The 26,332-nt window shown below is 40.8% G+C and overlaps 1 protein-coding gene across 7 annotated transcripts in view; it reads left to right on the forward strand.

The window, feature by feature from the left end:
• Positions 1–7,105: 7,105 nt before the first annotated feature.
• The window catches only part of UBQLN1 (ubiquilin 1), a 39,609-nt gene continuing 20,382 nt past the window's right edge, over positions 7,106–26,332 (forward strand). For 3 of the 7 annotated variants that reach the window (XM_087741257.1, XM_087741253.1, XM_087741254.1), the window contains exons 1-4: positions 7,106–7,431; positions 19,870–20,021; positions 24,181–24,296; positions 25,500–25,762. In XM_087741257.1, coding sequence (XP_087597383.1) covers positions 7,273–7,431; positions 19,870–20,021; positions 24,181–24,296; positions 25,500–25,762 — 690 coding nt within the window. In that variant the 5' untranslated portion in view covers positions 7,106–7,272. Of the gene's footprint in view, positions 7,432–19,869; positions 20,022–20,512; positions 20,629–24,180; positions 24,297–25,499; positions 25,763–26,332 lie in introns of those variants that run through there. The other 4 variants (XM_087741251.1, XM_087741252.1, XM_087741255.1 and 1 more) reach the window with 2 other exon arrangements.

A 26,332-nucleotide genomic window follows, 5' to 3' on the forward strand; every position in this document is an offset into this window, starting at 1 on the left:
TATGTTTGAATTCTTGCTTTCACAGAATTTCTCAATTAAGACGACTCTATTTCATGACTATTAAGATCCAAAAGCATTAGTATGCAAATGGTCAAAGTTTCATTATGTCAAAACTGAAAATGGGACAGCTCATGCACAAGCATCTTGCTGTTGCTGAATCCAGTTCTGTTTTTCAAAAAAAAGTCAAGTATCATTATTTCCTCTCCTTGTACAGGACATCATGAGGACATTGTGCTGCACTTGGGTCACAACAACCCCATGCAACGCTACAGGCTGGGGGAGGAGTGGCTGGAGAGCTGCCCGGCAGAAAAGGAGCTGGGGGTGGTGGTTCACAGCCGCCTGAACATGAGCCAGCAGTGTGCTCAGGTGGCCCAGAGGGCCAATGGCATCCTGGCTTGTATCAGGAATAGTGTGGCCAGCAGGACCAGGGAGGTGATAGTGCCCCTGTATTTGGCACCTCGAGTACTGTGTTCAGTTTTGGGCCCCTCACTACAAGAAGGACACTGAGGTGCTGGAGCGTGTCCAGAGAAGGGCAACGAAGGTGGTGAAGGGTCTAGAGCACAAGTCTTATGAGGAGCGGCTGAGGGAGCTGGAATTGTTTAGTCTGGAGAAGAGGAGGCTGAGGGGAGACCTTATTGCTCTCTACAACTCCCTGAAAGGAGGTTGTAGCGAGGTGGGGGTCGGTCTCTTCTCCCAAGCAACAAGCAATAGGACAAGAGGAAATGGCCTCAAACTGCGCCAGGGCAGATTTAGGTTGGATATTAGGAAAAACTTCTTCACTGAAAGGGTAGTCAGGCATTGGAACAGGTTGCCCAGGGAAGTGGTTGAGTCTCCATCCCTGGAGGTATTTAAAAGACATGTAGATGTGGTGCTTGAGGACATGGTTTAGTGGTGGACTTGGCAGTGCTAGGTTAATGGTTGGACTTGATGATCTTAAGGGTGTTTTCCAACCTAAACGATTCTATGAGGTTCAACAAGGACAAGTGCAGGGTCCTGCACCTGGGTTGCGGCAACCCCCAGTATCAATACAGGCTGGGGGATGAAGGGATTGAGAGCAGCCCTAAGAAGGACCTGGGGCTACTGGTGGATGAAAAGCTGGACATGAAGGGGCAACGTGCTCTCGCAGCCCAGAAAGCCAACCGTATCCCAGGCTGCATCAAAGGAAGCGTGGCCAGCAGGGCAAGGGAGGTGATTCTGCCCCTCTGCTCGGCTCTGGTGAGACCCCACCTGCAGTACTGCATCCAGCTCTGGGGTCCCCAGCACAGGAAGGACTTGGACTTGTTGGAGCGGGTCCAGAGGAGGGCCATGAAGATGATCAGAGGGCTGAAGCACCTTTCCTATGAGGAAAGGCTGAAAGAGCTGGGGTTGTTCAGCCTGGGGATGGGAATGCTCCGCTCCTTATTGCGGCCATTCAGTATACAAAGGGGCCCTATAAGAAAGAGACATTTTAGTAGGGCCTGTAGTGACAGTAGAAGGGGCAATGGTTTTAAACTGAAAGAGGGCAGATTCACATTGGACATAAGGAAGAAATTTTTTACAGTGAGGGTGGTGAGGCACTGGCACAGGTTGCCCAGAGGGGTTGTGGATGCCCCCTCCCTGGAAATGTTCAAGGCCAGGTTGGACGGGGCTTTGAGCAACCTGGTCTAGTGGTAGATGTCCCTGCCCATGGTAGGGGGGGGTGAACTAGGTGGTCTTTGAAGGTCCCTTCTGACCCGAACCATTTTGTGATTCTGTGGTCTGTATCCTTTTCATGCCTACATGGGTTTCAGCTGCAAAATGTAGAAGCCGACATGTGCAACTAACATGTAAAAAGAGGTTTCCTGCCTGTTAGCTTTGAAAAGTGCCCTGTGTCATCCTTCAGAGCTTGCCTAGTAATAAACAATTCCTCTTGTGCTATGAGACAAAGCTCAAACATTTATTTTGTCCCATGTTAACTGTCGGTGAATGCAATATGGCTATAAAAATGCAGAATTGTTTGTGCAGCACTGAATGTAGTACTAGATCCTGAGATCTTACTTATATTGGGATAGTTGTTGAAGTGGAACATTACAGAAGTACAAGTAGGAGCTGGCTGACTAAAAACAGATTAGAAAAATCTCTTGTCCGTTACCCGGGAAATCAGCAGATAACACAGAACTTGGAGGGAAAGAACCAGGGAAAGACTAAGGAGAAGACAAAGCAAAATACCTCTAGGTCTAAAAACAGAAGACTTTTATCTGAGTCTTTTTTTGAGCACACAATAGCATTAAGCAATTTCCAAAGCAAAGTATGTGGGAAGACAGCACTTCACTGGGAGGCAGGAGAGGAAAGCGGGACAAAAGTTCTTCTCCATAAAGGTACCATGAGTCTGTAAAGCTTTTATATTTAGCAGTGACTTCCGAAAACTAATGCCATGAAGACGCTAACAGTGGAATAAGACTTTTCTAAGAAATTAGACATTGTAACTAATAGTCCACAATTATTCAAATTTCATAGTAATACTGGAAGTTTTACTGTAGCTTCACCGATTTGTTTGTCCTACCTTTTCTTTGGTTTTTTTTTTTCTTCTGGCCAGCTCTTTGAAAATAATTTCCGAATATGACATCCTCGGGATGGGACTGATGCCACTTTTTCAGCACTGTGAACCCTGTGGCCACAGATAACTGCAGCATCTTATCCTAACAGATAAAACACTACTGGGTGGAACACAGTAATCTGTCTTGCTAGTAGCCTGATTCAAACTAAAACCCCTTTATTTGGGGAGGTGGTATGTTCTTCATTTCCCCACAGGAAATATTTACCAGAACAAGACCAAGACATTTTTCTAATCAAATCCGTGGTGCCTATAACTTTAAGATGTGACTTCTTTTCCAACATGTTTGTATTTGTAAGCAATTTTGAATTAGGAAATCCAGAATATGTATCTTTTCCCAAGATCTAATTAGTCTGTTTCAAGGTGTCGTTAAATCGCTAAATTATATTTAGAGAGAATCATTCAAAGTTCTACTGCTTCAGCTGTCTAGAAGTCAAAATCCAAAAGACTACCTGCTACCCTACAAATTTGTCCTCCAGGTTTTAATTTGCCCATCTGTAGGGACAGATTTGACATAAGGCTTTTTGTTTTGTTCTGGGTTGGGGTTTTTTTTTTTCTTTCAGGACTGTCAGTAAAAGCTCCCCCCCTGCCCCAAGCAGTGTAGAACTGCCTGTATTGTTCCTTGTGCTACTGAGTTTGACATAAATGAAAATTAGTTTGTATAATGCTTGCTGATTAGCCACAGAAGGAATTTTATTAAAATGAAACAGAAGTTGTATTCTAAAAGCGTGTGTTCATGTCCTCATAAAAAGCTCATTCTGTTTTTAAGTGCTAAAGAAATAGACACACATTGCTAATTTGGGCAATGGCGAGTACAGTTCTCACATTGTGCAACACAACTCCTTCCCCTGTTCACCACTTGGTGTGTTAGCTGGTCCCCTATAAATTACACAGAAATTCTTCCGTCAGCTGATTTGTTCTCCACTATGTCGCTCTTACTCGTAAAGTTTTGTATGACTCTTGGAAAAAAAATAAGACTTTATTTTCTCACACCTAGTTCCTTTTACATTTGTAGTAACTGAACGTTCATAAAGACAAAGCTTTTTTGATAGCTGCAGCCTGTTCCAGGAGGGATGCTTGCAGTATGCTTGCTGCTGAAAATTCAGCAATTGTCTTGCTACTGCTTTCCCAGAACGAGTCATTTTGGACTGTGAGTGTATGTACCTTGGCAACAGTCAGTTTCCTCATTCTTCTGATTTCCTGTACAAATCTTCAACAGTATTCTGTATTTGTCCTAGTTGCTTTGAAATAAGCTGTAAATTGTATATGTAGCAACACAATAAACCCCTGTTTAAAAAAAAACCGGTTCATTTAAAAAAATAAAAACAAAAAAATCATCAGAATCTCATAACCAAAGGTGAGGTGAGAAAGCCAGAATAAACAGAAGGAAGAGAAAAAGGTTCCTATTTACTGAACATTCGAAAGAGTTTAGACTGCGTACGTTCTGTACTACCTTTAAAGTAGGCAGTTAAAGCAATACTACAGATACAAGTTTCCCATGCCAAAATTAGGACGACTACTGAATTTTGGGGGAAAAAATCTGAAATGAGGGGAACTGAGGTGTCTTTGCCCAAAGAAACGAAAAGCTCCACACAACAGAGGTTAGGGAGACCAGGAGGCCGCTGGAAAGACCAAAGCACAGGGTACATGCAGAGCGGAGCTGCAGAAAAAAATTGCTGGGATGGATATGACTAAATACAACTACAAAACTTTAATATCATTTTTGTGAATCAAACCAACAAAAGTAGGGATAGGGCTTCGGTAGTAGAGTACAACTGGAAACCTGTTAACTGATCAGGATAATAAAACCAAGGAACTCTTTTTTCTAGACTTCTGAGTGTGTGATTCTAGCTAAGAACTAGCAGCCACAATTCAGAAGGTCAGGGCTCTGCTCCTGCCTAATGCTACTTTTATGAAGATCTTTAGTGGCTTCCAGAGAGTAAAGCAAACCCCACTGGAAGTGAGACAACAGCATTTCATGTACTGGAATTACTGATGAGCTGGCAAGGACGATGCCCCCTGGTTCAGACCTAACAAGGCGTTGTGCTTGTGGTTTGCTACGCTACAGGGAGGGCATCCACGCAGGGAGCCCCACATCCACAGCACGAGGCAGTTGCTGTCTATCCAGTTACACTTCAGCACGCAGCTTTTTTAATTTAACCCCTTTAACTGTGTCTAAAACAAGAGCCCTAACCTTTGTTCTGGCAAATCAGGAATGGGAAACTATACAGAGTATCTTTTTAAGGTCATATGAAAGTAGAGGTCTATACTCTTCCCTTACGCCCTAAGAATAAATCACAGGTGTTTGTGTTATGTTTTGGTTTTAATATTCAGAAATATAAGGAATGTTATGCATAGTTCACAGCAAAACTTTGGAGATCTTCCATGTAAGTTTTACTGTCATTCGACTACCTGAGGCCTTGTCTAAATTCAAAATTGCATCATTAACTTCAGGTAAAACATTAAACTGCGTTTAGCCAAACTGGTTCAAAACCTTTCACCGATATTCTTAATTTGGTTCAACTTGACCTGAGCCACTATTTTAATTTTGATGCAAAATACTCTCTTGTCGCTGCACATTCATTTTCAGTTTGTTTGTTTGTTTGTTTGTTTGTTTCAAGCCGATTCAGATGACTTTTTGCATTGGTCTAAATTAACTACCTATGGAAAAAATACGAAACTGAAGATGTCTAGTCAGAGCTGGGAATTAAGCTGAGCTTCTGTAGTAAATACTGTAACCACGGGTGAAGAAAATGGAGTGGCATAAAAAGTAAGCTGCTCTCTCTAATAAACATTCTGAATCATATTCTTTAGGAGCAGAAACTGACGAAAAAAAACTTGCACAGATGGTTATAGAAAGGGGAAATAAAAGCACAGGTGGAGGGAACTAAGAAAGGAAAAAGCAGGAGGAAACAAAGAAGTGTTTAAAACCCCAGCAGCCTAAGGAGGATTAAGAACTCAAAATTCTTTGCTCTATCATTTTTATTTTCCATGCATTGTGGATAAGCGGTGTCCTCAACTATCTGACTGTGAACACATGTTGTTTTGCTTTAGGGTATTTTCCATCTGGACGCTTCCAGTACTGGCAGACACGCTCCCATATCCCTGTTATCTGTACCAAAATTAAGATGAAGAAACAACCATTCTTTGCTAAAATTTTCTCTTTGCTTAATTAAGAACTTCTGACAGCTTCAAAGTTATTTTCTATACATTTTTAGTATCCTTGTTCCTTGTAACAAATATACATCAGTAAATAAATACACATCAGTAAATAACATTAATTATTATTTCTGTAACTTGTAAATCTCTGCTAACCACAACCAGCTAGCAGTTGGGCTACTTCAGTACAAACTCTACTCAAGTAACGATACAGTCAGCGTGAGCTGCATCTATGAGCTATGAACAGCCTGGGATGAGGAACATCTCCTTGCACTTTGATCTGATTGATTTCTGCTTGAAATCACTGCTCGGTTGCAGTGCAAAACTTTATTTCATTATGTCCCTCGCTCTGCCAGTCAACAGGACGATGAAGCGCTGGCATGTGTCGAAGCACTCCGCCGCAGCAGAATTCAATGCCTTGTAGGGTCATGACTAATGTGGAAAAGGAACAAGTGTGACCAAGGAAAGGCTTAGTGGTTAAATATGCCTGCAATTATTTTTAGCTGCAACAGATGAAAAGCTCTAGAACAGGCAAAACCTGGAACCGCCTTCAGCCAGTCTTTGGTATTCCTATTTTGAAACCTCTTAACAGGTTTTTAATTCCTTTAGTAAAAATTTTAGAGGGTTGGAGCCGACCACGTTGTCTGACACTCCATTTAGTATCAGCTGAACCAATTTACACACAGTTCCGGAGAGATCATCCCAACAGCAGACCAAGCCAGCAAATCATCTGGTGAGACAGGCTACTGTGGGAAACGGCAATCCTTACTCAAGGATAAGGAAGAAAGGGCATTTGACTCTAGAATTCAAAGCCGCACACACATTTTACACCAAAACCAGATCAGGCACCTTGCATTTCCTATCTGAGAGGCAGGAAAATTACTCCTATTTTGGGAGAACGCCTAATTTGATGAGATCAGGTTTAATTAACACTCAGGTTTTCCTGGTCCAAGCCTGAGGCAAATCCCATTCCCAGCATTCCCGCCCTTTAGCTGCGGCCGGGTAACTTAAAGGCAACAGGCGCGCTTTATTTCCCTGATGTAGGTTCACGAGCTGTTGGGTCTTCTTGCCTTTCCCAACAGAAAAACCTTGCAGGCCGTGACGGGCTTCCGTTGAGCCATTACGTAGAAACTTCAAAGCGCAGAACTCCCTTGTACCTGAAAATACGTTTTGTTTTTCGTTTTTTTTTAAACTTCCTTGCAGCCGTTTGAGCGACGGGTCAGGGACAGCGCGTGCGCAGGCTCCGCGCCACCGGCTCGCCCGCCACGCTCCCCAGCGCGCGTGCGCCGCATGCGCGCTGGAGGAGCGTGGCGGGCGAGCCCACACCCGGGCAGACCCCGCCCCTTTCTAGTAACTTCCCCGATCCTTGACGTCATCGGCCTGCGCCGCGCCCGAGCCGGGGCTGTTTCCGCCCGCCGCTGCGGGAGCGGGTGTCGCCGTCGCTGCGCGGCGCGGAGCGGAGCGGAGCGGAGGGGTCCGCCTGGGGCTGCTGGCAGCTCCGCGCCCGCAGCCGGCCGGGCCTTCCCCCGCTCCTGCCCGCCATGTCGGAAAGCGCGGAGGGTTCCGCGGGGGGTCGCAGCCCCCCGGATTCCCCCAGCCGGGGCTCCGCTGCCGCCGAGCCGCGGATCATCAAAGTCACGGTGAAGACTCCCAAAGAGAAGGAGGAGTTCGCCGTGTCCGAAAGCAGCAGCATCCGGCAGGTGAGGGGCAGCGGGGCTGGCCGAGGGGCCCGGCGGACCGCGGGGCGGGCAGCGGGGGCCTGGCGGGAGTAGCCAAGCCGGGGTTGGGGCCGGGGCCGGCTGGAGCGCGTCCCGGCAGAAGAGCCCGGGCCCGCGGCTCCCGCCTCCAGCGCTGCAGGGCGAGGGCCCGTCCCGGTGACAAAGCAGCTCCTGCTCGCCCGGGTTGCTCTGGGCGCTGTTGGGCGAGTACCAGGGCAGATCCCGGCCCGGGAGAGGACTGCTGCCATCTGAGGCTAGCGGGGGTAGTGAAGAAACCTCCCGCTTCATCTCCTCCTCCCCAGCTTCTCTCCTCCCTGTTGCACTGCCGAAAGCCGGCCCGGGCTCATTTTGTAAATGTGAGTTGTCCTGTCGAGCTGACTCAGTGTGCAAGTAGGAGGCTGGCTGGCTAGCTGGCATGACTATAGAAAACGTGTGCAGCCACCTGCATCGCGGCGCTGTATTGCCAGTGGTTATCTTGATCTAAAACTGTCTTTAAAAACAGCGAGTAGGTTATGCAAAGATGTCTTCATTTTGGGGAAGTCATGTCTTTAAACTGTGTTTCTAAAATTTGCAGTACAAATAAAGCGCACCTTCTGCTGTACTTAAATGTGCTGGTTGTTGATATGGTACTTAGCATGGTGGTACTGTCAGATAACTCGATTATTAGGGTCTTTTTTGCGTTCTTGTGAAAGTCTGTGCCCCGTGGTGCCTTTGGCTCAACAGAAGCAGTGACGCCTACTGAATCATTGACACTATTTCCTGCAACTCTTCTCTTTTTCTTGGAGGTTTTCCGTGCACATATTAACTAGAACTTTGTTTATTTAGTTTAGAAAGCTAAAAATCATAGAAAAGGTGTAATCAAAGTGTAAGGTGGAGGCTCTGTAAAGCCAGTGTTTCCTGCTTGTGAAGGATGTAGACATTGATATGCTAAAATACTTCAGAAAATGAAGTTCCTTGAAGGAGATTCAGAGCTTACTTCATTTTCTATAGAATTTCCCTGAAATTCTCACCAAAATGTCTCTGAATGAAGCAACTCAGTTTGACTTCATGTTTTTTTGGTATGGTTTCTAACTGCAAACCTCACTAAAAAAGAGGTTACATGTATGGGAATGACACTGGTGTCTAGATACAGAGCTTGAAATCATTCCTTATGGATGAGCTGAAAGATACTGTGTAGTTATCAGAGGAGAATACAGAGGATGAAGTAAAGGCTCCCAGGCATAAAATGTAGTGCCGGCACTTTGGCTAGAATATCAGCCTCTTGCTCCACTAGTTGCTGTGAAGAGACAAAATGCTGATATTTCTTTCAAGTTTTTACCCTTGGGTCTGTTTTAGATTCAGTTTTTTTTTACATCATCATTTGGCTTATAAGTATTGAAGACATAAGTTTCATTGAGGTCTTCTCTCCAGCTGCCAAATGGGTGAGACTGCTCTCTTGTCTTCACTGGTCTTTTGGCAGCTGCGGTATTGTATGCTATCAGCTACTCTCTCTGCAAGCTTAATCTAGGCATTTCTCCCAAAGGTAAAATGACTGTGTTTGCTTTTTAATGTTGTCCACTGCTTTCCCAGCAATCTCAGTCTGAAAGGGGTGCTTTTCACTTCTCTTCTCCATAGATTTGTGAGCAGTGTCAATGCAGTTTTTGTGAAAGTCTTTGCAGGGTTTGGGGTTTTTGTTTTGTTTTTTAAAAGAGATTCATATGCTGGATCTAACCTGAGGATCACATTTGTCCTGAAAAGCAGTCTGCAGTTAGTATGGGTACTTCAAGAATTATGAACAGATTTACTTAAGATGTGAATTTTATAATCTGTCTGACTTTCACAAGATTGTTTCAAATGTGAATGCCAGTGGGACTGCCAAGTTTTCAAATAAGCAGTTATCTTAAAAAACTGAAATAGTTATACAACCTAGCAAGAACACAAATTTTTACTGAAAGAGGACATGCAAGTTTAGGTAATTCATAGAACTCACTGCTTAAAACGCCTTTGCTGTCCACTGATATCTTAAACTCTCAATGTTGTCTCTCTTGGAGCTGCTGTTAACAGATTAGATCTACAGTTATATCTTGATTCCTGTGAAGTAAGATTGCCCCTATGGGTTGACCGTTTGCTTGGAGTCCTAGACAGTGTCATAGCTAGCACTAAAAAATGCACTGTCCCTGACTAGTATTGTCTCTTTCTCTTAAACTGTAAAAATGAGCTGTTGTTAATAATAAGCATCAACAGTAGATGTGATGTTTCTAGAGCCAGCCTTGAAAACAGCTTAATCTCAAATACAGAACAGGTTGAACATCTGTTCAAATGCATCTGGGATCAGCAAGTGGTTTGTTCTGTTGGCACAGGTGGGCCAGCAATGCCTGCCATATTTGCAGGTTGAAAAAAAACCCAAACAACCCTAAACTCATACAGCAAAATAAAACCCATTCAGTTGTATGTTTCTGTAGCTAATATTATGACTTAGTGAGGTGACTTCTTGTTTATTTGTTTGCAGTCATTTCAGAATACTGCCAGAACAAAAATCTGGATTTTTAGGTAAATACTTTGGGTCATCAGGGCCAAATTTAGGGCTACACAAAGCATATTTTGTGTTGCTCTGTTAAGGTAAATCAGGTTTGCAGCTGTTCTAAGTCAAGGAAGACTTTTTGTTATGTTGGAAGACTTCAGCAAGATAGGATTTGTTATTGCTGATACTGTGTTGTGCAGCTAGAACAGCGCGTATGCAGGTTGGAATGGAAAATAACCTTCAAGTACAAAGCCACTGTGGGAGGTCAGTCATGGCAAGTGCCACCCATCTGTCTTTTTATCTGTGGAAGCTGTTTGATTGTGCTGCACACCGTTTTGCTCAGTATTACAAGGACCAAATATTTGCTTTCTTGACTAGGTATGATACTGATCTTGCTCTGTGCAAAGACTTCATGAATACATGGTGGGTAAAGATGAATACCTATAAGCCTGCTGACTTTAGCTGACCCTGATGGTGCTGACAATTTAACTTGGTAAAACAGTTTGTCTTTTGTCGCGCGCCCCCCCCCCCCCCCCTTTGGTTTATTTTCTGAGTTCATGGCAGTACAATTTTTGCAATTCCTTGCATAGCAGAGTTGATTTAACAATGTGTTTTGGTAAAGCCTGTATACAAAGAAAGTGCTCTCATGTTATGGATGACTCATGTCTTAGTGCATGACTTCAGTTGTTTGAGTGATGAGGTGTTGCAACCAGTTACATGAAAAAACAGTTTTACTTTTGTCATTTAGACTGTTTACACAATAAGGGAATTTTAGAAGAGTTAAAGTTTGCCCTTTTTGTAATGCCCAGGGATGAAATTTGCAGTGTTTAAGAGTTTATTGTAACTGGTTCAGAGTTACTGTCCACCAATGTGTATGCAGACTGCCAGATACCAAGTTGTGCATTCTGTGAACATTACAACTCAAACTGAGTAACATGCCTTGCTCTATATTTTTAACTGGTAGGCCAACAAAGAGTGGATGTAGCAAATCTGCACTCATAATTTCAGCAGCTTGCAGTTCTCGCACAGAATTATTGTCAATCCTATGATTATCTGAAAATTTCACAGTAATGTCCATCGGGAAGAGTTAGTGAAGTTGAGTTTAGTCCCACAGAAACAGATTTGGTTCTTTGGTGGGTTTTTTCCATTTTATTTAACTTCAACTTTTTATGGAATTTCTCTTTAGTGCAGAATGCAGTTTTCAGTCAAGCATATTTAACAGCTTGTAGGATGTTTTTTAAGCTAGATGAACACACATATATATACATAGTGCTTTCTATACTACACTAAATTATAGATAAAAAACCTGACCTACTGAATTACATGTGTAAATGTATACATTGTGTTGAGAGTCTGCTTTTTGTCAAGTGGAGATCTCATAAAATTGTATTCTCTGATTACAACTTGAGTACACTCTGTGGTTGAAACTTTAAATCCATAAATTCAGGGTTTCAGATTTGTGCCTGGTTCTCACAATCCCGAATTGGTAATGTTCTGCTTATAAAGATCACACATGTGTAAATATTGAGGGCAGCATTGGGTGATTTGGTAGTGGAGCATCTTTCCTGACTTGCATATGCTTGTAATATTTTATGTAATGTTTTACTTCATAAGAACAGTTTAATTTAAGTTCTTTTAACTTAACCCAGTTCTGTCTCAGTGCTTTTCTGTAGTGCAGGGATTACTGAATGGTAGGACCAAAAGAGGTTGAAACTATATAATGGAGTCCAGTTTGTTCTTCTTTTCCAGGATCATGATCTGGCACCCAAGGCACTTGAGTACCCGAATTGTTTAGCATTAGGTTTTCTGTTGTCTGGTGTCTCACAGATTGAAACACACCTCTGTGACTCTTTATGGAGTCTGCCTTGCAATACTTGCCTTTTTGTTTTTGCTGCTTGCTTCACTACTTCCCATGGGCAGGCAGGTGTTCAGCCATCCTCAGGAAAACAGGGCTTCATCGCGCGTTAACAGTTACTTGGGAAGACAAACGCCATCACTCCAAACGTCCCCCCCTTCCTCCTTCTTCCCCCAGCTTTATATACTGAGCATGACGCCATATGGTATGGCATAGCCCTTGGGCCAGTCTGGGTCAGCTGTCCTGGCTGTGCCCCCTCCCAGCTTATTGTGCACCTGGCAGAGCACAAGAAGCTGAAAAGTCCTTGACTAGTGTAAACTCTGCTCAGCAAGAACCAAAACATCAGTGTGTTATCAACAGTATTCTCATCCTAAATCCAAAACACAGTGCTCTACCAGCTACTAAGAAGAAAACTAACTCTATCCCAGCTGAAACCAGGACAATACTCTTATCATTCATGTTTCTTAAGCTATTTTTTTTCTCATTTTAGAAACCTGATTAAAATTGTTTTAGAGCAACGGTAGATGGCTATTCGGTAGAATAAAAGCCTTTAAAAGGAGGTGTATTGACTTTCCTGACAGTTGACTTAGTTAGATGTAGCTCAAAAGTATCGGTTATCTAACGATGGTACTTAGCAAGTGTTTTCTGATAAATGACTGGCAGGTATAGTAAAATAAGAATACCTATTTAAATAATACTGTGAAGTGTCTTGTGTGCAGGTACTTTTCTGCAGAGTAACAGGTTCATTTTGATATTTCAATTTTTTTATCAGTTTTAAACTTTGTCCATGTCAAACAGGGCCTTCCTTCCTCTTGTGATTTCCTGTGGGTTTGTTTTGTTAGCAGCCCTCAGTCACGGGTCAGGGGTGTCACAGAATATTTAAAGATCGTTCTGCATACCGTTTAAAATTGGCAACAGCAGAGAAAACCCAAGTGAATGAACAGCTCTGGTAGAGGTGTCATGGTAAGATATTCTACATATTTATTTTAGAGCCCAGTCAAATTCTCAATCTAGTGACTACAAACCTTGGCTATATAGGGAGGGTCATCTGCCTGGGAGTGAGGTTAGGCCAAAATCTTAAGAATTGGGGAATTACATGGTGACACGGAAGAAAATGCTTTCATTTAGACTTCTTGTTGTTGATGGGGTTAGTTTTTCCCCACCACTGACAGGCTAAAAAGACTGTTAGCTATTATGTCTGTAGTCCACTCATGATTATATTCTGTATCACCTTAAAGTTAAAACTTGCTAAATTCAAACAATTTAAAAATGCTTACCTAGAAGGTCAGATGAGAAGGAATTCTTCTATCTGCAGTCACTCACATCTCAGTGTTTCCTCAGGAAAAAATGGGTGTTGGCCAAGCTCCTCTCCATTAAGTTGAAGGATAAAATGTCTTATGATGCCTCATGAGAAAGAAATTATAGGGTAGATTCTCAAAAAGGAGCTCTACTGCAAGAATCCCATTTTACACATAATCCTTTTATGCCCTTTTCCAGTCTGGTGACTTGCTAGAGAACAGGCTAGTTCTGTTGCAAGTACAACAGTTTCCACTAGTAGATTGCTAAGTGAAAGCACTCCCTTTATGGAGAAGGGAAGTACTGCTAACCATTTCTCCTAAGTCAAAGCATGGAGGAGTGGAGTGACTTGGGGTGCCTGGAAGGGACAAAACTGGCTAGAACACAAGTCCTGAGCCTTTTCCGCTAGGCTGCTGCAGTTTTCCTTTATGGGCTACTAGCCTTGTAAGCTCATCAAGAATCTGAACTTGTTTCTTGAGATGAGTTTTTTGTGAGTTTGGTTTGGTTGCAGAGATTGGAGGAAATAATTTGATTGTCAAACTAGCATGGGTCATTGGCAAGGGGACAGGAAGAGAGTAACTCCATCGAGTCGTGAAAGACAAAATAGTCTTATATAGAAGCCTAATTTTGGGTGCGCTTTCTAGCTACACTTTATCTGCTGCAGAGCGTGGGCTGTGGGACAGAAGTGCTTTCCTGCTTGACACCACAAGTTCTTGTCCCCCTTCCTGTACAGTATCCAAGAATTGTTCAGTGAAACCCTGTTTTCACTGACTCACTTTAATTCACAGTCATAAGATTACCACATATGATTCACCGGGAAAGGACACCACACCTATCAACAGTTGTATTGCCATGAGTGTGTTTGGTTCCTTACAACGTGGGTCAAGAAGACCTGTAGCCATTAATTCTGTTGCATACAAGAAAGCTGGAGCTCATCAAAGTTAGCCTCTGGTTGAAACTGATGGGTGTGGGTGTAAGAGAGACTAGAGTCCGGCTAATATGCTTAACTGTGTGTGTTATTAGGAATGTCAGTCGAACGTTTAAATGATCATGCGTGTGTTTTGAAACAGGAGTGGTGAACAAGGTAATGTGATTTGATTTCTTTGATGTATTTGATGTATCACATTTCTAATGTGATAATGATTTCTTTGTAGTAGAACCGTTTGAGGGGCTGCTGGGAACGTAAACTGCAGTTCAGCCCTCTGGATAGAAACCTTTGCTTCCACGTCATCCGCTACTGTGTTCAAAACAGAGTTTGGTGTGGGAAGAGTCAGCAACTTTGCTTTTTTATTGTCATCTAGATAAAGTTGTAGCTTAGTATTTTCAAAGCAGTTGCAGTTTTTAGGGACCTGTTTTCTGTTACTTTTCACTGGGAGTTGGATGATGATTTCCTGAGGCCTCTTTCAGACTGTTACTCTAATTTTTAAATATGTCTTACTAAGCCAAGGTCGAGAGGATTTGGGAAAGTACTTTTCATTTATTTATTTTCCTCTTTTTATTCCTTTTTCACAGCACTTTGTCATGTGACTGGATAGTCATGTTGTTAGAGTTGCTGTTTTTGATGTCATAGTGTGAGTCAGCAAAAGCTTTTGAATCATTGTATGGCGGTAACATATGAAAGGAGAGTTGTGTGTTAAGACTGTTACTTTGCCTGGAATAACTTTTTACCAGGCCCTTCCTAGGCCAACTTGTCAGATGGTCAGATGTTAATAGGTTAATGTTTAAAGTATGGATCTGCTCTGCAAAGTGACAGTGCAAAACAGTCTCTGTTTTAGTCAGCTGTTGTAGTCCATGTGTAGTCAGACATTTGTTTTGTTCAGTGACAAAATGTTTAACTAGCTCAGGTACTAGTATGCATTTGTTCAGCAGTGGGCATCAACACCATGGCGTCCACCCATACCTTGCAAAAACCTTCAGAGGCAATCAAGTTGAGCAAGTGTAACAGAAGTCCTAACTTGCTTCGTGGAGCCTTGTTTTGTGTTAACATGGAACAAAAAAGCCGAGTTTTGTTAGTGGAGTATTGGGCTGAGTTTTTTAAAGTTGTGTGAATATGAGGGTATTTGGCATGGAAATTGAGAGTGTAAGCAAGAAGTGCTGGTGTGCTGCTAAAAAAAGGTGAACGTTCTCAATGTGAAAAATTACACTGTTCCTGTCCTTAACTTGTTTCTATCAACTTTTTTTTTTTTTTTTAACTTGAGCTAAAATAGTAATGTGGCAAGGTGCTTCAACAAGACTGGCTTTAGATTTGCTCTAATTCACATCAAATCTACAAGTTGCCATGCTTTGAGGAGGCTGTGACCTTGAATTAATAACTTCTGTTAAGAAATGCTTTCTCCTTTTCTCTCTGGGGAAAGCAGGCCTCTGTCTAGATGTTAGTCTCATGTTTCATTCTGATTTCCATTGTGTTTGTCTAATAATCATGTCTAAAATTGACATAATTTTACATTATTTTTATTGTATGCAGTTACTAGAGGAGTACAATGAACTAGTTGCCGTGAATATGCTAGGTGTTAGGTATGGTGAAACATTCTTTTATTTTTACAACTTCAAGTCTTTTTCTATGCTCAGATACAACTGAACACCTTTGTAATATCACAATGCCTAGTATTAGTACAATGAAGTAAAACTTGTGTTTTAGAACAGTAAAGCAAATCAGCTGAAACCATTGCTTGGAGTGTTACATGTTAATAAAACTGAAGAGTCAGTGCAGTAGGAGAATTGGACAGAAATGCTCACCATTTCCAGCCAGTGACACTTTGAACTCCTTCTGCTTTTTGTTTTCCCAGGTGATGAAGTATTTTAACTGTCATTTACTGAGAGTGTTATTTAGTTAAGTTGTACAAAGATTTAAACAATACCAAAGTTTATTTCGTTACATCTGCCTAAATATGTATTAATTCCCATAATAATAATCTCCTTTCCTTTATTCCCTTTGCTGTTGATTGCATATGTTTAATTTGAGGCTCTGAGGTGAAACATACTGGATTGATGTTTACGGTTCTGTTTAGGGAAAAGAAAATTGAGATAGTTGTCTTCACTGTTTATGCTGTCTTTCATTACCATAGTACTGTAGCACCTTATCCCCCAAATTATTTGTTGCCAGTAAGAGCAGTGGGGAATCCTATAAAAACTACACAGATGAGGTCTGTGGGAGTAAGAATGCAGCTGCCAGTCATTTCTCTTGTCCTTTCACTGTCTGAATTTAAAGAAACTTCTGGATTTTCCCCTTTACTGTGGGGGAATGGTCTTGCAGTTCAGTTACCATTAACAGTGAGAGACTCAGAATACTGAAGACAGGTGTTTGCCCCCAGAGGATGGTGAAGAGTCTTCTCTTCCACTCTCCTTGACTTTATTTCACAGTACAAACAGTAGTGACTTGTGCCAAACTCTGACCTAAGGTTAATCACCTTCCAGTATTCACAGAGATCAGGTGATGCTGAAGACTGTTTATTGATATTTTGATTCCCCCTGCAACACATCAGATGCTGACAGTTAAAAACAAACCCACGTGTCAAAAATGGTTTGGGGATTCTGTTTTACAAATGTATAGACAAATCCCTTCACCCTGCCTCACCAAAAAAATAAAGTGTGCAGACCTAATCTGTTATTGATACTATCTTTGACTGTTAACACTAATCAGCAGACTCACTTGCAAAATATCTTGCATGGTAACCTAGATTTTATGTGGTACTCTTCTGTGAATGAAGTGTCATACAGAGGGCTTGGTCCTTGTCATAGCAGAAGTCCCAGGGTTGCGCTGAATGCAAGTGAAGCTGATGAAGAGACCCGACTCTTTTTTTTGTATCTTGGTTAGGCTTTTTATGTAAATATGCCTCAGCCAAAATTGGCTTGGTTTTCTTGGCAGTTTTATTATTGTGGCTGGAAAGAGGTCTTTTGTGCATTTGGATCATGCACGTATGTTGCTGTAGAGGTTGTTTTGGGGGTCCTGGTACATTGGCCATTGTAATCTTGTCTTACTGTGGTGTTGTTTTTAGAGATCATCTAAATAGCGTTACATGCAAGTAGGGAAAGGATATAGCCTTTGATGCCTATATACTAGTAATGTTAGATACTGTTTGGTTATGTTCTATAAATGGTGTTTTGTTTCCTTGACCTTATGGGTAAATAGCCACTTCTAGAAATGTGTGACGGGGTTTGGTTTAACATAAAGTAATTTGAAGAGGGCCATCAAACTATTAGGGTGTGTCCAGAGGAGGGCAAACAAGATGGTGAACGGCTCGAGGGCAAGACTTACGAGGAGCAGCTGAGGTCCCTTAGTTTGTTCAGCTTGGAGAAGAGAAGGCTGAGGGGTGACTTCATCATAGTCTACAACTTCCTCAAGGTGGGTAGTGGAAGGGGAGGTGCTGATCTCCTCTCTCTGGTGACCAGCGATAGGACACAAGGAAATGGAATGAAGATGCATCAGGGGAGGTTCAGATTGGACATTGGGAAAAGGTTCTTCACTGAGAGGGTGGTTGGTCACTGGAACAGGCTCCCCAGGGAAGTGGTCATGGCACCAAGCCTGTCAGAATTCAAGGAACATCTGGACAATGCTCTTAGTCATATGGTTTAGTTTTAGGTAGTCCTGCGAGGAGCAGGGAGTCGGACTTGATGATCCCTATGGATCACTTCCAACTTGAGTTATTCTGTGGTACTATGAATGTTGTTTATACTCCAGCATCAGCTTTTTGATGAGAATTAAGTTGTGGATCTCACTGTTACAATATAGTGTGGAAAACACGATAATAACTGAGTTTGGGTGTATGAAATTACTCTTTGGTTTGGCACAGTATGGTAGTCCTTTATTCTTATGCGTTAGCTTTGTACCAAATTGTGAGTATTTCTGCTGTTTTTATGTTACTTTGGAATGTGTATTAAGAATAATTAACCAGAAGAATGCAGAATAGGAAGCAACTGCCTGAACAGTTGCTCTGTAGAAAAGGGTTTAGAGTTTAGAGCTGTTAAATAAGTCAGTACTGTTACACAACTGTTTTCCCACATGGATTTTTCACTCTTTCTTATAACTGAGAATATAGCTTGCAGGATGTGGGGTTTATCCTGTTATTCCACTAAGTACAGATAAGAACTGGTGTGGAATATTTTGGCCAGTTTTGAGGCCCACACTTGCAAAATGATGTAATTGGATTTGAAAATCCGAAGAGTGGTGGGAATGATTGGATTAGAAAACAACCCTCAAGAAAAGGTTAGCCTTACTGCAACCATTTATTCTATGGAGAACAACAGTCTGTTTGCATTGTCTGTTGTGGGGAGGACAATGAAGAAATAGGATAGTGAAACACTGAAATGGGTTTCTTGGAAAAAAGTTGCTGGGGGCCTCGGAGGACAGACTAGATAAACATGTCAGGAATAATTCAGGTAAGTAACACACTTTGGGAAGGAATGGACTGAGTGACTTTCTGGAATACTTGCAAGTCTAAATATTGACAGAATAAAGGCTGACTTAAAAGTTGTTTGCCCAAGAACTGGAACTAACTCTGTGTGAGTAGACATTTTACTAAGGGCAACCTCCTCCCCAAACACAGAGACTTTTTACCTCTGTTGTCTCTCACTCTTTTTTTTATCTGTTTTTTTCTCTTCCTGTACTACAAACCCTTTCAATTAGAGACTCGCCTTCAAAGCATAAGACAGTGGGATTTTACTTTTTTAGTCCCGCATATTATGAAATGTAATTATTAATAACTAATTGCAAGATTAATCATTTATTTTCCTATATGGAGTGAGAATTTCCTAGGATGTTTGGGATGTTTTTTGAAGTAGTATGGTCAACTTAATTTAACAATGTTAAATAGGGTGAACTTCTGAAGGACTTCCTAACTGCCTGGGATCGTTTTAAAAATACTTAGCGTACTGACTAGTCTTGTTGAATAAATTTATCTGGCTTTCTTATAATCAAGTCATTCCTTAGCATTTTTCTTGGATATCTTTCTTCTTAAGTTTTGTGCATTTTTTGCTTTCGGTGAGGTGTTTTTTCTAGAGAATAAAAAATCTCAGTCAGAACTCAGTCAAAGCATAACCTGGTTATTATCGGCTAGGAAGTCAAGAAAGTGTACAATGGGCTTCCATGTTCAGTTGTTTTACCTGGTCAGCTGAAGAATGTGGCTGTTCACCATGCCCTGGGCTGCAACTGCATTTCATGTAGCTATAGTCATATGTTGAATGAGAAAGCAGAGCCACCTGAGAGGTAACTTTTGCCTGTGTGGAAAGGAATGCTAGTTGTGACACATGGAAGGTGGCAAATACATGTCTGAGAGGATACTTCTCTGTTCAGTTCCAGCCAAAGTGTAGACAGATTTATCGTACTTGTGACATTGCATCCTTGGTCTTTCAGCAATGGATGGTGTGTGTGTGTGTATATTAGTGTATACTTACTAGTATATAATTACATACGTACTTTACAGTGTGTATATATAAATAGTATATATACTAGTATATATTTATTGTCATGGATGCATGCCTGATTGAAGCCACCATGGACTTCAAGTGGAATCACATTTTTGTTATTGCTAGTTATATCACTAGTGCTCTAGATGTGAAACTCTTCTGATTTTTATTGTACGAAAAAGAAATAACTATTACCCATTGTCCTATGGACAGAAAAAGTTGAGAAAACTTAATAAAGTACTTCAGGATTGTGTAAAACAGAATGTGCAGTGCAAGTGGAGTAATACATTAAATGTGAGCAATCATTAAAAAAAATATGGTTCAGTATTCAATTACATACATGTATAATATTAACTTTTTTGTTTAGTTCAAGGAAGAAATCTCTAAGCGTTTCAAGTCGCACACTGATCAGCTTGTGTTGATATTTGCCGGAAAAATTTTAAAAGATCAAGATACTTTGACTCAGCATGGAATTCACGATGGACTCACTGTTCACCTGGTTATCAAAACACAAAACAGGTAACCTTACTGATGAGTGATCTTCTATTTAACTCTAAGAAGTGAAAATACTCTAAATTCTTAGCAGCTTTCTGTTGGACAAACCTAGATTTGACTAAATTACTTTAATCAGCTCCTTAGTCACAGTTGGTGCAGAATAACAGTCTGAAATTATAGTACTTTTTTCTTTGGTTTATCTTGTATTTTAATTGGATACATGTTTCTAAATGCAACTCTCTTGCTTTTTTGTTATTTAACGTTTTTGTTGTAGTGCTGAGTACTGGCTGTGTTTTGATTCCATAGTTCTTAGATATCAGCTCTTATCATCCATAAAGATATGTTGTGCAGCTTTTCTTTTCATGCATGAAAACCTGCAGTGAATCCTTACTTGCTGTTTTTGTAAAACAAGGAAAGAAAATTTTTATGAGAGAACTGCTTTAGTGCAACTAATTTATCTGGCTGAACAGAAAGACTTGGCTTTTAAGATTTTTTTTGTTTTGTTTTGGTGAGGCAACTTTAAAATGATCATGAGAAAGTTGCATCACTTGAGCTATGTCATCTGCACGTTGCTTCCTGTGAAGTGCCCAGAAGGAGAAGGCTCAACTAAAAAATCCTTTCAGCAAGTAGGGTAATGTATCCCTCGATTGAATCTAGCTTGCGTAGTCAATAACATGTTCGTTGTTCTAGACTGAAAGTGTTCTTGCCTCTGTTCTACTTAAGTCTTTCTTGTATGTGGTAAGGATCTCCTCCTGTGGGAAAATGTCGGATGATGAAGGAAAGAGCATGGAACTTAGGAGAGAAAAGAAATACGCTTTCCCTTTCCAGGCCTCCCCAAGTCATAAAAGCCTATTAGTAACAATAACATTAAATTTAGGCTCCTGTTGAAATTAGTAGCGTTAGCATTAAATGTAGGCACCTGTTGAAATTGAGGTCTTCAATTCCATGCTCACATCCTGGTGGGAATATCTTTTCTGTCCTGGAGTCGTGTCTGTGTCAAAAAACTTGTGTTTGCACTGGGAGAGGTTTCCCTTCCCTGCCCTGTGCCTCCCCAACCTGAAATTTAGGCCTGATAGCCATCCCAATCTTCTATACCTTATTAGCTAATACTGCAATTTTGTGCTTGGTGCATCTAAACTAGTATTCTGCTGTTGTCATGACTTCTGCTTTTTTTGCCTACAGTCTTGAGTGTGGCAGAGAGGCTTCATGAGTAGTGACAGTAGGATGCTTTTGACTTGTGCAGTCTTCAGAGGGTTCATAGGTTGGACCTATGGTAACTATGCATACTGAAACACCAGTGCCAGTCTCTCACACCTTCTTGCGCTTTGCCTCTGGGCAAAGGAGCACCCATGCACAATGCCACATTTATGGCTTTTGGGGAATTTTTGGTGTCCCTGCATCAGTCCTGTCAGCGTTGCAATCCATTTCCCATCTCTCCCACTTCTTTGAATAATTTTAGAAGAGTGTATTACCATTACGTTCAGAACATTTTAGTCATGTCTTAGACAAGGAAGTAAAAACAAAAAATTTACAGATCTTTTGCATCTATCTACCCTATCTTCAAATGAGGCAGTAATGTTTTCACCTACCAGCTTTGCTTGAATAAACTGAAAATATGCACCTAGGACCTGCTAAACAGAATTACCAGCACAATGAAAATCACCTTTGAGAAAGTATAATACTATCCTGAACCATCTCAATATTATTCTTACTAAAATACATGGATTTTATGCTTGACCCAAAAGACAAGACTTAGACCCTGCCAGTGTGGTCTGGCAAGTGCTCATTTTCGTCCATGAGTATCAAGATTGGGTTGCTCCCAGACATGTTACACTATGTCATTTACTTTTCTGTTGACTACTGTTGCCACCATATATCTGAATAAACAAAAGTTCTTTTCCAAAACTAGATCTGAAGATCATCTTTTCCCTTCTAAACAATATAAACAGGAATCCTGATGTATCTCAACCAATCGTTGTTGAAAAAAGATAACTTTATTACAGTGCTACATTTTCCAGAATGATACAGGCTTCCAGTGTAATCTTATAACCTGGCCTATACAATGTCAGAGTAGCAGTGAGTGATTAGCAACGGGCAGTGAAGATGCATTGAATTTCTGAATACAAAGTTCCAAGTCAACACCTGTACTTTCTTCACAAGTGACAGAGGAAACATAATGGCAACGTGAATATAAAAGATGATGTGCACTTTACAGGAATTTCACTCAGAGACTTCAGGCTGACAGACTTGACACTCAAACCATTATCTTGAGGGTATATACCCCCAATTTCCATAGCAGCACTAAGAACTGTAAGTTTTCAGTCTTGTCTACTTTTCTGTCCTCCTTTGAGAACCTTTCTTGTCCGTTACATGAAGACGTACAGTTGCTTCTCAAAATAGTTTCTCAGTTGAAAAAGCAAATAGAGTTTTATACTTATTATTTTCCTTTTACTTACGGAGGAAAGATTTATGTGTTTTCTAGACCAAAGGAAACCAAGTATCTCTAGCAGAAGATCCATAGTCATTATACAGTCTATAATCTTCCTCATTGAAGTTACAGCTGCTTGGCTAACAGTAGTCGTCTTGTATTCAAAGTTCACAGTTGCTGTTAATGTTACAGAGTAGTAATGCTTGTTCTTCTCAGGAGCCCAGAGTTTCACTCAATGCCTTATGTCAGGGCAGCTTATGTCAAAGCCAAGTATCCAGATATTCCCTTTCCTGGATTGTTAGCATCTATCTGGAAGGTTTCCTCTAGAACGGGTCTTCATTCAACAGAATCTATGTGTGTTTTGATAGACCTGAAAGGAATACAAATTAAAATATGCAAAACTGAATTCATAGGAATCACTATGGACTTAAGTTTTAAAAGAACTGTTAGATCTTGTGGGCCTCACCTTGTTCTACTCCTTCACACCCAGAACATCAGTCAGAACTTGAATCAGGTGATTTGGTCCCATGGCATCCTATACCTTCATGACTTGGCATGCCATATTTTATTTACCTGTTTACAAGAACATTGGTCAAATCAGCAGGGTATTCCAGCAGATGGGCTACTTATAAGCTAGTGTTGATTATTCCATGAAAGACCTTGTGAAGTGTGCAAAGTATTTCATTTTTCCTTTTGTTTCTGTTTATGGTTTTGGTGTCTGATGTTTAGCCTGGGGTCAGAAAACTCTTAGAAACCTCAGGGAAGCCTCTGGACCTGAGGCATCTCTCAGGCTTGGTTTTGTTGGTTGGTTTGTTTGTTTGCCCCCCACCCCGGTCTTTGCTTTAGTGAAACAGGCACAGAATTTTATTGTAGCAGAAAGGTACTCTGAGATTAACTGAGATATGAAATTTAGTGTGCTGTCGAATCCTCAAATCTTTGTGTGAGGTTTGAATTCATAGTTTCTACAAGTTATTTTATGCCGTCGTTCTACAAATACAGGCATTTATAAGACTGACTGTTGAACCAGCCTGGAGAAATGATTTGCGTTTCAAACTAGCCTCTTTTGAATAGAGGCCAGGTTAGCTTTACATAAGCTCAGTTCCTTGATCTCTTTTACTACATGGCAGCACCCGTGTTTATGCCTCTGCAGTAGAAAGGTGTAGTGAGTATATGACATGGGTAGCCTTTCGTGCCTGTGCTAAATTATGCTGGCTTTAACTTTGTGTAACTATGTTTTTACCCTGTTTTTGAAGTCTTAAAGGGTACTGAGATTCTGATACTTGTCTTCTAATGAAATAAGACGTTAACTGAATTTCACATTCAGTAAGGCATCCTATTAAAGGTGTGGCATGAAATAAGTCCAACATTAAATCTTGCTAGGCTTTATTTCCTTAATCTCCAGGCATGTAATCAGTAGTATTTGAGTACAGTGAAATAAGGCAAGAATCCTTTAAGGTAAGGACAGAGGAAAAAATTCATTGGTGGGCATCCCAGGGATGGGGTGAGAAGGTGGTAATGGCTGCAATGGTGTCCATCCATTTTCTTAATGTTTCAAACTACCATTCTGAAAAACTGATGACATTACAGATGTCTAAGAAAGATTTGTTACAGGAAGCCATCTAGAGATAATAGTGTGATTTTTGACAAAGAATCAAAATGTAAATTAAGATTCTCAAGTATGATACTATTCCTGTATTTAATGGTATTATTTAAATAAACTTGTTAAACTTGCAACTTTTAAATTTGCTTTTTTAGATCACAAGACCACCCAGCACAACAAGCGAACACCACTGGGAGTACTGCTACCACATCAACATCAAGCAGTAGTACCTCAACACCAGCTTCAACAAATAGTAACCCTTTTGGCTTGGGTAAGAATATTTATTAGGTAGCATGGTGGGTATCTTTTATTGGATTCAGGTAGTTGTCCCTGAAGATTTACTCTTAATGTAGACAGAACTTTAAAAAAAAAAACCCAAACAAACATACCACCCAAAAAACTGATTACAAATATCTATGGTATTGGTTGTAGAATGTTTCTAATCGTAAGTTATCAGAGGAAAGTTGTTTCCTTAATTTTATATGCAGAACTTCAGATTTGTGCTGTTTCACCTTCAGTAGTAAGGTGCCACTGATGTTGTATTCTGGCAGTATGGGTAATGAAACTCCTTCCAGTGTCCTTGTGCTCCTTAAAAGTGCATCTGAATAGCTCTGAGGAGAGTATTGATGAAGTTGGACCTGTAACATGAAGCCAAGATCTGGAACAGAAGTAAAAAAATTGCTGCTAATCTTACAATTCAGTATTTCTCAGGTTCCAAGTCTGATAGCATTATCAGTCTTCTCTTTCATGAATAAAGAGGCTGCAGTCTATTGATTTAAAAATACTATCTATTTCCATAATCACAGTGGGGTTTTTGGTTCATTCTTTTTAATCTCATTTGCTTTTGGGCGGTGGGGAAGAGATAGAATTGGAAAAGCTAACCACAGTAAGCAGTTGCTTTCTTAGTTGTAAACGGTTCTTCAGACTGACCAGTACCTTCTGAAATTTTTTGTTTGGACTCAGCAAAGGAGGGGAATTCAAAGCATAATTAGTTCTTGGCACATTAGTAAGAAGAGCAGCTCTAATTTTAATTAGAATAGGGAATATGAGGCACATCGGAAGATCTCTTTTGGTTATAGTCTAACCAAGAGGAGATAGATAATTTATCTATTATAAATGCCTCGGAAAGTGTGGGGGGGGGGGTGGGGGCGGGCGGGGGGAGCAGAACCTAAGGCCCCAAAACTCAAACATGTATCTCAGCTGTGGAAAATGAGAAGAAAAGCTGTTAGAATTGTAACAAGTTACATTTCAGATGCAGTTTGTTGGATTTTTAGTTATGTGTCTTGTTATTTAAAGAAGCAAACTCTTAGTGGATAACTCCTTAACAGTCTTGCAAAGATGGACTTTCCATTCGTTTTCATTATTTTGAAGTGTGGGATATGTTCAAGTATTTTGTATTTAGAAAGAACCTGGATGTGTTTAGAAGTATAACAGAAGCTGAAAGTTCAATTATATTTTTTTCATCCTCTTAAAGGTGGCCTTGGAGGTTTGGCAGGTCTGAGTAGCCTGGGCTTAAATACATCAAACTTTTCAGAGTTGCAAAGTCAGATGCAACGGCAACTTATGTCCAACCCAGAAATGATGGTTCAGATAATGGAAAATCCATTTGTTCAGAGCATGCTTTCAAATCCTGACCTGATGAGGCAGTTAATTATGGCTAACCCTCAAATGCAGCAACTGATACAGAGAAATCCAGAAATCAGTCACATGCTGAACAATCCTGATATAATGAGACAGGTATGTAGAAGGATCTCTGTAAGTTCATGACCTTTGATTATACTGTGAGCAACAGAGCAGGAATTGGACATGCTTAGTTGAGTGCTTAGACATTCTTGAAGTATTTAGGCTTGTTAGAAAATCCATAAAACATTGCTGTAGGCAACTGATGTTTGTATTTCTAGTTGTTAATGTACGAAATAGACTGATAATTCAGAAAATCTGCAGCACAGTTTTGAAAGACACTGAAAACCGTGTAATCATGTCTTCTGAGGTTAGGGTTGGATGTCCGTGTGTGCGCTTGAAGCCTTCTGTTGTCTAGTCAACAATAAGTTTACCAAAAGTAGTAGTTCTCAAAAATACTAGACATTTTCATTTTGTCTAACTGTAGGTACTTCTGAGTGCTTTTAAAATCAGATGGTATGTAAGATACGCCGTGTGGCAGAAAGTATCAAAAACCAAATGGATACTTTTGAAAACATAGGTACTTATTTTAAAGTTCATATTATAGGCTGCCTGCTGCAATGATGTTAGAAATGGTAGGAGTATATCCTGTTGAAAACATGAAGAAGGAAAAGAATAGTTCATTCA

The sequence above is a fragment of the Nipponia nippon genome, unplaced genomic scaffold (assembly GCF_047370975.1).
Source record: "Nipponia nippon isolate SJK-2023a ecotype South Korea unplaced genomic scaffold, ASM4737097v1 scaffold_8, whole genome shotgun sequence".
Lineage (NCBI taxonomy): Eukaryota > Metazoa > Chordata > Aves > Pelecaniformes > Threskiornithidae > Nipponia > Nipponia nippon.